This window comes from Tamandua tetradactyla, chromosome 1 (genome assembly GCF_023851605.1).
Source record: "Tamandua tetradactyla isolate mTamTet1 chromosome 1, mTamTet1.pri, whole genome shotgun sequence".
In the NCBI taxonomy this organism is placed as follows: Eukaryota; Metazoa; Chordata; class Mammalia; order Pilosa; family Myrmecophagidae; genus Tamandua; species Tamandua tetradactyla.
The window spans coordinates 119,538,598-119,551,222 of record NC_135327.1 but is presented as its reverse complement, the minus strand read 5'-3'; the positions used below and the strand labels follow the sequence as shown (position 1 = coordinate 119,551,222).

At 36.7% G+C, this 12,625-nt stretch overlaps 1 protein-coding gene and 1 pseudogene across 4 annotated transcripts in view; both read right to left on the bottom strand.

The window, feature by feature from the left end:
- The window catches only part of SLC25A13 (solute carrier family 25 member 13), a 211,344-nt gene that overhangs the window by 155,218 nt on the left and 43,501 nt on the right, over positions 1 to 12,625 (bottom strand). For all 4 annotated transcript variants that reach the window (XM_077123268.1, XM_077123288.1, XM_077123296.1 and 1 more), the window contains one exon: positions 5,591 to 5,733. In XM_077123268.1, the coding sequence (XP_076979383.1) occupies positions 5,591 to 5,733 (143 nt within the window). The remainder of the gene's footprint in view (positions 1 to 5,590; positions 5,734 to 12,625) is intronic.
- On the bottom strand, positions 8,786 to 11,215 carry LOC143686230 (PRELI domain containing protein 3B pseudogene; annotated as a pseudogene).

Genomic DNA, 12,625 nt, shown 5'->3' with positions numbered 1-12,625 from the left:
GGGTAGGCAGAGATTTCTCAGACTTGATACCAAAGGCCCAAGCAATGAACGAAAAACATGGATAAATGGGACCTCCTCAAAACTGAATACTTCTGTGCTTCAAATAATTTTTTTCAAAATGATAAAAAGGTAGCCTACTCAATAGGAGAAAATATTTGGAAACAAGCTATCTGATAAGGAATATCCAGAATATATATACAGAAATCCTAAAACAACTATAAAAAGAAAACAATCCAATTTTAAAAGTGGGCAAGACCTGAATAGATTTTTTTTCCAAAGAACAAATACAAATGGCTTAAACAGCATATGAACAGACATTCGACATGACTAGCCACCAATGAAATGCAAATCAAAACCACAATGAGATATCACTTCATGCCTACTCTTACACAGAAAACCAAAAGTGTTAGACAGGATGTGTAGAAACAGAACATTTGTTCACTACTGCTGGGAACGTAAAGTGGTATAGCCACTATGGAAGAGGGTTTCAGTATAGAGTCGCCTTACAATCTGGCAATCCCACTACTCAGTATATACTCAGAATAACTTAAAGCAGGGACACAAACATAACATTCGCACACCAGTGTTTATAGCAGCATTATTCACTACTGCCAAAAGATGGAAACAACGCAAATGCCCATCAACTAATGAATGCATAAACAAAACGTGGTATATAAATTATGATGGAATTTACTCAGCAGTAAGAAGGACTGAAGTCCTGAAACATGCAGCAACATGGATGAACCTCGAGGACACTATGGGACATTATGTGGGGTAAAATAAGTCAGACACCAAAGGACAAACATTGTATGACCTCACTAATATAAACTATTTATAATAGGTGAACTCATAGATACAGAATTCAGAATATAGGTCCAGGAGGGAAACAAATGAGGCTACAGAATGGGGAGCGGTTGCTTAAGATGTGCAGAAATTTTAACTAGGTTAAATTTAAATATTTGGAAATGGACGAGATGATGGTAGCACATTGTAAGTATAATTCATGATGCTGAACTGTGTGTACATGTGGTTGATAGGGGAATTTTAGAGTCATGGATGCCACGAGAATGAAAATCAGAGGTGAAAATACGGGACTGTATAACACAGTAAATCTTACGGTGGATGATGACTAGAATTAACAGCACAAATATAAAAAACTTCTTCCATGAACTGGAACAAACGTACAAAACCAATAGAAGTAGTTAATACCAGAGTGGTTCATGGAAAAAAAAAATACCTATTGCAAACTGCGAACTACAGTTAAACAGTAACATCTGCAGATTCTTCCATCAACAGTAACAAATGTACATAGCCCTCAGGCAGATGTAGGCTCAAACCCTGGCCCCGCGTTTAAAAGAGGGTCAACAACTTGGACGAGTTTCATCAACTTTCTCAGCCCTTTTAGAAAGAATTATTGTAATACATCAAGTGATCCACAAAATATTTCAATCCTTGAAACAAGAAATATCTCTCTCTTCAACATTCTCAGGAAGAAATTCAACAGAAGGGCAAAACACATGTATTTTCACTCCAGTGATACCAGAACTAGAGAACTAGAAATTGAAATAATTCTACGTATTATTCATAATACGAATAGTATGTGGAAACATGGAAGCTGACTGATACATTTTGAGAGATTATTAAATATTATAATTTAAAAGATTATAATTATGAAGAATAAGTAGGTTAGCAAATTATAGAATATATTAAAAATGTAAAAACATTTGTATCAAGGTAAAAAGATTATGGGTGGCCGTTTTCATTTTGAAAATACAATTTTTCACAGTTGTACTGATTTTACAACTGGGGGGGAGGTAAGTCGTACAGCACAAGGATTAAGACCATGTGTCACTGTCACTGTAAGCACTGAGATATAAAATACAAAATCTTGAAGAAAATGTCAAGATACAACGGAGTATGAGATTATGAGAAGAGGCATCCTGGAATAAGGGAAAGGTCACGGATTCCGGAGGATGACAGGCCTGAGCCTGAAGAAATACATACGAACCTTTCTAAGACAAAATACTTGAACTCTGGAAGCCTTAGTTATCTCATCTGCAAAACCAGTAAAACAAAGCCGGTGTATCAGATTTGTTACAACCTTTTGAAAATTATATATATATTATGGTACAATATAGTATAAAATAGCATATTAATGCATATATGTAAAATGTATGGTACATCGTAGGAACTGAATATATTTAAGGCTATATTTTGGAGACTGCACATAAAAGCCTAGAAAGAACATATGTGCTAACGGGAATGGGGATAGAATGGAAGGAAAGCACATTAAAAGGTACTACAATAAGACAAAATTAACATCTATAAATAATATAGCGTTAACACCTATAAATAAACTAATGTATTAAGAACCAAAATTTTCACTGAAAGATAGAAAAGGATGCAAAATAAAAGACAAGGAAAATAACTTTGTGTTGTAAGTTCATGTGTCAACTTGGCCAGGTTGTGGTATCCAGTTGTTTGGGCAAACAAGCACTGGCCTGATTCTCACCGCCAGGATATATGCTGGATGTAAATCATCAGTTAGTTGATTGCATCTATGGCTGATTACATCTACAGTCAACAAAGGAGACTGCCTTCAGCAATGAGAGCAGTCTCATTCAATCAGCTAATGGCCCTAAGGGAGAACTGAAGATTTCAAAGATCAGAAAGAATTTCCAATTTTACTTCAGCCAACCAGCTTCTCCTGGGAAATTCACTGAAACCTTCAGGGGAGTTCCCAACTTGTGCCCTGCCCTACAGAACTCAGATTCTCCAACTCCCACAGTCATGGGAGCCAATTTCTATGATAAATCTAACATTTACATAGATACATATCTTTATATACATACATGCTTACATATATATATATATCCTGTCAGTTCTGTTTCCCTGGAGAAAACTAATACAATGTTCATGTTAAATTTAAATAGGAAATGTCATTATGAAATTGAGTATCTTTCTCAGCTATTTCTACTGATAAGTGAGAGAAGTAATAATAACCTCAAAATAAGAAGTCAGCGTACAGCTCTGTGTTTCCAAACACCATTCGCTTCTAAAAGGAACCAGGGCTTTTGGGAAAAAGGGTGATGTTCAAGTCAGATTAAGATGAGCCTGGTACATGTTATTGTAATGAAATCAAGGAGAAAAAATAACAGATTTGAATATTTGATTTTAAAAAGTAAACCTCATGAAATTACATTAATATATGAAAGAAAAAGAAGTAGATGGGAGGGCAAAAGCCTTCTCTTCTGAAGAAGGCTAGCTGAAAAATGTAGGGGGAAATTCTAGTACTGGCAAAAACACCATTTCTTCATATAACAACTGAATAACTGATTCAAGAAAGGATAATTATGGACGCTAAAACCACTGTGTGAAAGGCTGCTGGGAAACAAGATATCCAGTGGTCTCAAAGCACTGCCCCACAGATTTCTACTAATTACAAAGCAAAAATGGAACCCTTACAATACAAGTCTCTCAAAGATAACCACTTAACCAAGAGATCAAACTCAACAATTTCAATGTTGGAACAACATGCTTTTGAGGAGATGAAATAGATGGTACAGGCTATCTCCTAACCTGCATCCAAAAATGACACTGGACTCTAATTATGAGGAAGCAATCAGACGAGTCCATGTAGAACTGTTAAGAAAATAACTGGCCTGAATATGAAAAGTCAATGTCATGAAAAATAACGGAAGGCAAAGGTCTGTTCTAGATGAAAAGAGACTTAATAATTAAATGAAATACAAAAATCTAGGCTGGATCCTATATTGAAAACTAAAATAATAAAACAAACAAACAATGAGCCATCTGGGGTAAGGGGTCAGTGGGGAAATCTGTCATTCATCTATGGGCTGGATATAAGATGTTTGTCATGACTGCTAGTTTTCCTAAGTTTAATAATGGTTTGCTGGTTATGTGGGAGAATGTTCTTATTCTTAGAAGATAAATGCTGAAGAATCATGATGTCTGCAATATACATTTAAATGGCCCAGCCCCAAAAAGTGAAAATGTGTGCCTATGTTTGTCTGTGTAGAAAGAGAACACAAAAGTGGCAACATGTTAAGTCAGTGTAGGTGAAGAGTACATATTGGGTGTTCACTGTATGTTATTCTTTCACCTTTTCTGTAGTTTAAAATTTCTCAGACTATCAAGTTAGAAAACAAATTAATCTCAAACACTCAGTGAGAAAAATTATGTTGTCTATGAGCTTGGTCACACTTTCACTGAACCATGAACACAACGGACATGGAAGTAACCCAATTTCCCTCAGAAAAATATCTGCTAGAGTAAATCTACCTTCTGCTCAGCATCTATTCAATAGACTATTGTGAAACAGTCGACCTCACATCAACCTCTCCCTGCACCGTCCAAGAGAGGCACTAGGATGGAAAGCTAAGGTCTGCTCATACATTACCAAGCAAGGAACCCCACCTGGGGATGGGGATAAAAAACAAAAGTAAAACAAAACAAAATCTTCTTCCAAAGAAGAATAGAAAAGTCACAATCTAGCAATCTTCCATTGAGCTGCAGGATGTATATTTGCCAGTTTCTTCCCTATTCACCCCTAATCTTCAAAGACTTCATTTTTCAGGAAGTTATTTCCATGCACGATGGGATGATGGGTGAATAAGTAAGAAAAGGGAGGTGCTGGTGAAAATGCTATTAAGATCATCTGCTGTGCCTTGGGAGATTTTATTTTACTTTTATAACACTATGTGGGAAAATCAGGAACATGAAGATTACAACAGATGTAAGAAGCTCAGAGCTTAAGAATCCCACCACAGCCTGGTAGGAGACTGCAATCTGTGAGAGGTGGTGCTGGCCAAGCAGCAGGAACAGAAAAGCTAGGCCTACTACAGTGTACTTAAAGAAGGATGGTTCTAGTAGATTATACTTTGGTTATTAGAGGGTATTAATGTTCACATTAGCAAGAGTCTGGAGTTCAAAACATTGTCATTATGGTGAAATTCAGCTACAATCTTATATGGCTTAGGAAAGACCCTTTTTTTCAAAAACAAACAAACATGTAAGCAGTGAAGACTGGAAAGCAAAAAAAATCCAAAGGCGTTTTGCAAACTATTCCATTTTAATCCTATACAGTCAAGTTTTCTCCTTCAGTTTTTGTTGAGTGGCTTTCTTGGGATTTGTAATTGTCACCTTATTATGTATGCTGGATCCATTCCCTTAAGTTTATGTTGAGGTTTTAAAGGTTATTTGAGCAGAGGGAAAGACTGTAGAAAAGTTTACAAAGCTGTGTTTTATATTTATTCATGATTCTTACTACTGCCTTGGAAAACACCCACACAAATACAAACCCTCCTGTATATCTTCACTCTGCCTTCTCAATTACAATCATTCTGTGAAACTATCATTTCTTTAAAACTAGTTCAAAAATACGCATCTGGAATTTCCATCTGTGAAATGACCACTGAAAGAAATGCTAAGGGTATTATTTCTAAAATAATGTATTAATAGCTATAGATAGAGAAAATACTCTTAAAAGATGGGAAGTAACTTCCTAATCATTAAAGCCAAAAGAAAGTTAGGTAGACAAAAAAAAACGTATAATTTAAAATAAACTTACCCATCTTTGGTCTGATCCACTACACCACTTAAAAGTTCGACAGTCTTTGGATTAGGTTGGCTTTCTCCAAAAATGTTCAAGTATCGAGTGACAAAGTCACTAGGGGACATGAAAAAGTCACCATTTTTTTCAATGCTTGCATACTGTTTTAAAAAAAAAAGAGAGAGAGAAGTTATGTCACATCTTTGATTCTCTGAAGTATATAACTATGGGATTAATATGTGAAGAACCTGAAAATATTGAAAAGCTAAAATGTCAGATAAGAGAATATTTTCTTCACAATATCACTCATTTCCCATTACTTCAAAGGAAAAACAAACACTCACTTTTGTCGAGTCTTATGTTTAAACCAGTGGCTCTCAACTAGGGGCAGTCCTCCCCTCACCGTACCCGGGGACATCTGACTATGCCTAACAACAATTCTGGTTGTTGTAACATGGGGTGGGGAGTGCCACTGGCTGGCAGCGCAGAGGCCAGGGAAGCTGCTAACGCCCTACGGTGCGCAGAACAGCCAGCCCCACCACAAAGCCATACCCGCCCAAATGCCCTCAGTGCCCGCGCTGAGAAACCCTGGTGCACACGGATTTGGAAAGACAAACTATGACTGTGCTCTTCAGCAACGACGCATAGTACATTCGTTACTTGGAACTTACAGGTCAGGGAGAGAAGCAACCTAATTCTTTTGCCCTATTCTGCTTCAAAGGACTGACGACACAAGGTAATTTATAATAATAAAAAATTATATAAATTTTACATGTAACATATAATTTTAGATAAATTTTACACATAATTTATAGGATTTGTAGATAAATTTTACATATAATTTATATAATTTTAGATAATTTTATATATAATTTATATAATTTTTAGATATATATATAATTTATATAATTTTTAGATAAATTTATATATAATCTATATACTTTTAAGATGAATTTTATATATAACTTATATAAAATTTATACATAAAATATATTAAAATTATATATATTAAAATTTAATATAAATTTATATCAATATATAATTATTATAATTAATTAATCACTAATTAATTCAGGTGGGATTTCATAGAACCGGATATTAAATGCTGCTCTAGTGTCCTCTGCACTACCATACAGAAATAGCAATGTCATATATGTATTTATTACATATTAATGTAATTAAGGTATGTGGGTAGATGGGTTGTGTATGCGTATGAGATATGTATCATTGTGTGAGATATATACATATATAGAGAAAGAGAAATAGATAGATATAGATATATATCTCATACAGTGCATCCTCAAAGACCTCTCAGCTCATGTAAGGAACAAACTGCTAATTCCTGTTCCATGGAGCCTCAGGGACTGCAGGAAATGCTGAGAAACAATATGGGCGTCTTGTGGTCTCCTTCAGAACAGAAGAGGGCCTCTTGTTCCCTGGGGTAAAACCAAGATTTGGGAGTGGGGCAAGAGGGCTTGAGGACAGTGTGGCTAGTTGGGTGGCAGTAACCACCCTGGTGGTCATCAGCATGGGGGACAGACGAGTACACACCCAAGAGAGGTACTTTGCCAGCATCTCCCTCCCCTTGCAACCTGTAACTGCAGTGCTAAGCCTGATTAAAATTGTTTTAAAATGTCACTTGCTATTGCCACATTTTTATTCTAATTCCAACACAGGATAAGCCCTTGCTTACTCAGTGATAAGCTTTGGAGTCCCTCAGCCCTGGTCTAGGTGCAGCCTCTGCTTCTTACCAGCACTCTATGACTTGGATAAGTCACTCAGACCTCTGTTTCTTCATCTGTAAAATGGGGTAACAATATTACCCGCTTAATAAGGGTGGTGCTAGAAATAAATTAGATAACTGCCTGATATACTTAGCACAATGTCCTGCATGCAATAAGCAATTTATAAAGCTTTTAGACATTTTTCACACAGTGCAAGAGAAAAGCTCAAAAAATGGTGCAGTGATCCTATTCCTCAGTCTGCATTTGATTCAGTTTGTTGGAATTCTTCTATGGAAACATAGAAGAATTGTGCTTTAACTTTGCCAACTAAGACAAAACAATCCTGAAATACAAACGAAATGTCCATGCTTATTATAGCAATCCTCTGATTCAGAACTATATTTATGTTTGTTTCTAGTAATGAATAATTTACTTTAAAACAAAATTTAACTCTCCTCCTACTGTTGAGATATTTGAGTTATTTCCAGTTTGGGGCATTATAAATAAAGGTAAGGTAATCAGCTTCGTATATAACATTTGTCCAAATTCCTGGCAATTTTCGAAAGCTAGACTCCTGGCATAGAAAATTTTGAGTCAAAGGACAGGAACTTTAAGGCTCTTGATACTTATTATCACACTGCTCTCCAGAAACCACAGTACCAATTTATACTTCTACCAGCAGCATGTGAACATGCCCTTTCCCCCTTTTTCCTTTGTCTATCGTATTTGTTACAAATATTTTACCTGTTTGATATTTTTATATAACGGAGTCTGGATTTTCTTTTTCTCTTTTGTGATTTCTTCCATTACTTCTAAGCTGAGAAACTAGTTCTTCATCTCAAGATTCAATATTCAGCTACACCTTTCCCTAGCTTTCTAAGTGAAAGTCACCTTTATTTTTTAAACCATTAAGTACTTGATTTGTATGCAACTCGAGGTGAGGATTCTCCAGGTTTAATTTTTTTTTCCCCACCATCTAACCACGCAGTTTTCCCAGGACCATGAATTAAATAGTTCTGACTTCCCAGTGTTTAAGATGCCACCTACATCATAAATGAGGTTATCACAGGGACATAAGGGAGAGCATGGCAAGCTGGCTCCATTTCCAGCAACAATTCTGATTCGTTGGCAATGGCTTGTTGGAGCCAAGGCATATTTTAAGGTTGTCCCCAAGATCCACAGGAAAGGCCAAGATGGCGCTTTACACCACCACTGCAACAGGAACTGTCTCAGGACTACTCTTTTTTTTTTTTTTATTTTTTTTTTTAAAGACAGAGAGAGAAGGAAGGAAGGGAAGGAAAGACAGAGAGAAGGAAGGAAGGGAGGAAGAAAGGGAAACATCTTTAAACATTTTCTTGTTTTATTATATTTTGTTTGTTTGTTTGTTTGTTTTACATGGGCTGGGGCCGGGAATCGAACCGGGGTCCTCCGGCATGGCAGGCAAGCACTCTTGCCCGCTGAGCCACCGCGGCCCGCCCTCTCAGGACTACTCTTTTCAATGTATCTATAATATTCCTGCTACAAGATGATGTGCAACTTAAAAGCTACAACTAGAGGGTAAACTCCCTAAGGACAGGATATTTTGTCCTGTCTTGTTCACTGCTGTACCCTCCCTACAATGAAGCCTGGCAAATCGTGAAATGTGTCCAATAAATACCTGTCAGATGCACAAGTTACAAAAATGAGCCTTTCCTCTTTAAAGTTCACTTAGCTATGATCACCCTTTGACCTTTATGATTTTTCCCCAAGTGAACCTTAGAATCATTGTGAAGTCACTGTCCCCTAAAAAAAAATTCCATTAAAAAAATAAGTACACAATGTAATACCACTACCTCCTCACTAGATAATGAAAAAGTAAATAACATGTGTTTGCAAAACTGTGGAACAAATGCAACTCTCCACACTAGAGTAAACTGGCAGACCATTTTAGGAAACTGCTTTGCATTATCTACAAAAACTGTACATATACGTACACTTAACTGTAGACCCAGCATTTTCGTTAAGTATTTTCTAACAGAAAGGCACATGTATATATAGATATACACACACACATAAGCTCACCAAAAAATATGTTAACATGTCCTCAGCAGCATTATTTGTAATACCAACCAAAATTTTTTAAAATGCAAATTTCAACCAACAGTACCACGTATAAATGGACTGTGGTATATTCACATGATGAAATACAATACAGCAATGAGAATAAGCCAACTACAATTATATACCACAACTGGATGAACCTTATAAATAGAATAGAAAGTGAAAGAAATGAACGCAAGAGTACACACTGTATGATTCAATTTAAATTAAACTGGAAAACAGGCAAAATGCATGTAATGAAGTCAGTCAATTAGTTACACTTGTAGAGAAAGGGCAGCAGAAAGCTTCGAGTGTGCTCACTTTGAGAAAAGTTATAGAGCTGCACATTTATGATTTGGGCACTTTATACTTCAATAAATGGTTAACAATAAAGAACAGTGAGATAGCCTTTTTTTTTTTTTTTCAGGTAATGACTTTTATTTTTTCAGTTAACATAACCAGCCCACGGTACAGCATACTAAATCATAAAGACTTTTAGAAGTACAAATCCAAGGAAAGTAATACCTTTACTAAGTTACAAACTTTGGCAAATCAATACAGTACTCTCTTAATACAATAAAATCATTTTTTTGTTGTTGGAGCCATGTATTATTTTAGTGATAATTTTTATTCCAAAAATATCACTTAAGTACCAAATCTAAACACTGTGGTTTTTAATTGTGGTTTAGAGCAGAGCAAATTTGTTTCTTTTTTAATACAAATTAACACGCTTTTAACAGAATTTTTCCTTTTAAAGTGAGTTCTTTCATGTAAGCAGGGCAATCATGTTTGTATATAAAAAGGTGGCTCTGCTTTGTTCTGGGATTGGTCCAAAGCCAGGTAGTTTCAATGCATGAAAAGCTCTAAAATTCTACCTTAAGAAGATTCAATATGCCAATATCAATTTCAAAGTACTTTTTCAAAAATTGTAAAATTTTAACATAAATGCTGGAGCCCTTAAAATTAGATGGTCATTTCAAATAACATAAATTTCAGATTGTCTCTTTTATTTAGAAGCCCTGCATCTCTATGTTTTTATCAAGTCACATATGTTTTCTCCAGCTTATTACAAAAAAAGTCTACCTAAAATATAGTTGTGTTTTTTTTTAAATAGCAAATAAATATATCACTAGCTTGGAAAGGCCTGGGGGATCCAATGTTGTACACCGATTTTCATTATCATTTCTCTACAAATGCTGCTGCCGCCATTGGTGTCCTTATGCTTCCTCTTGCTGAAGCTGTCAATTCTTCAATCTCAGCATTCAATTTATGTATTACCCATTCCATCGCTTCTCAGCCCATCAGTCCTTCCAGGTAACTGCTGAGGCTGACTCCTTTCACAGTGATTATGGCTTCTTGAGTCAAAACAGTTTTCCCTGGGTCTTGAGAATGTGGTTTGTATATAAGTCTCTCATCTACTGAAACCATGTTTGTAAATGAAATATTGGTAGATTTAAGTTCCATTGTTCTGTCTACAGGATCAACTACTGAATGTTCCTGCACATATGTTTTGGTTCTTGCTGTACCAATAAGAGATTTCACAATAGAAGGCAGTCCCCACTCTGTGCTGAGAAGTCTGTGGCTGTGCAACTTTCCAGAGGGATCTATATGTCTGTCCAATACATCAACTCCAACCACACTCGGGTTCATAGGATTTGGGTATTTCTGCATTGCAGCTGTTGTAACAGTTTCCCAAGGGTGGTCAAAGACGTGCTCTGAAGTCCATATCTTCATGGTGCCAACGACGGGCACGATGTCCGGGCGGCGATAGGGGACAGTGAGGTAAGAGGTAGCACCTGCCCCCGACCCCACCCAGCCTTATTTTTAAAAAGATGATAAAGAAATTATCTCTTAAATGTAAGAGAATGTTAATCCGGGCACAAAAAGTGCAGATTTCTTCAGGACATAAAACCAATTCATCACCAAGGCCAATGGTGGTCTGCTTTGGGGTTTAAGTAAATGTATCAAAAGCTATTCCTTACATGGATGGACAGAGGAGATCACGAGAATGCTTTGTCATGTGACAAAGGCACCACCAATGTTCCTGCAGCAACGAGCAGAGGAGCCTGTCAGTGGAATGGCCTAGAGCATACAGCTCTGCACCTTTGGAGTGTCATTTAATCCTTTAGGAATATGCTTTAAAAAGTTACCAGAAGCCTCCTTCCCTTAAGATTTTTGGGAGTTTTAATATCATTAAACATCTATTTATAAATTGGAAAGGATTATAGGATTCCCTATATGACCCAGTACAGTACTAATTTTCACCACCAAATATCATATACCAACAGAGAGGAGCAAAGGGGCAGGGAAATGAACCTCTCACTACCTGTCATGGTCAGGTTCAAGTTCAATTTGGCCAGATGGTGGTGCCCATTTGTCTGGTTGGGCAAGTGCCAGTCTGTCTGTTGCTATGAGGACACTTTATAGAATTAGATCATGATCACTTCAGCTGCATCCATAGCTGATTCCATTTATAACCAGCCGAGGGGAATGTCTTCTGCAATGAGTGCTGTTAATCTAATCACCGGAAGCCTTTTAAGGAGGATTCAGAAGAGAGAAGCTGTCTTCCTACTTCAGCCGGTGAGCCTCTCCTGTGGAGCTCGTCCAGACTCTCCATCGGAGTCAACAGCTTCACAGCCTGCCCTGCAGATTTTGGACTCTACATTCCCATAGTTACATGAGACACTTTTATATCTACAGATATTTCCTGCTGATTCTGTTTCTCTAGAGAGCCCTAGCTAATACACCACCCTGGACGCTCAGAGGGCAGGGCCTACTGGGCCTGCTCACCACTGGTGCGCCAGAGCAGAACCATCATCAGCCAGCCGTGCCGGCTTGGCCATGAATCTTTTACATCCTGGGTCTGAAGCACACATTTCCCTTGGCTTTGATTTCCAAGCACTGAGAAGCTCTGCTGCACACCAGATGACTCATTTTTTCCTGGTATAGGTATGAAATAAAATATAATTTAGAATTTGAAAATGGATTGGGTATTTTAGCTGATTAGGAAATTACTTTGAATTTTCTTAGCTGCCCAATGGTATTATGGTCATATAGAAAACTATTCTTATTTTTTGAAGTTTTATGCCGAAGTAGGTAGAGTGAGTTATGGTGATGTCTAATTTGCATTAAATAAAATCTATAAATATACATATATATGTACATATATATAATCTGAAGTATGACAAATAATTTAAATTAGGTATTTGTATACTAATCTCTGTATGTTTAAAAATTATAAATGGAATTA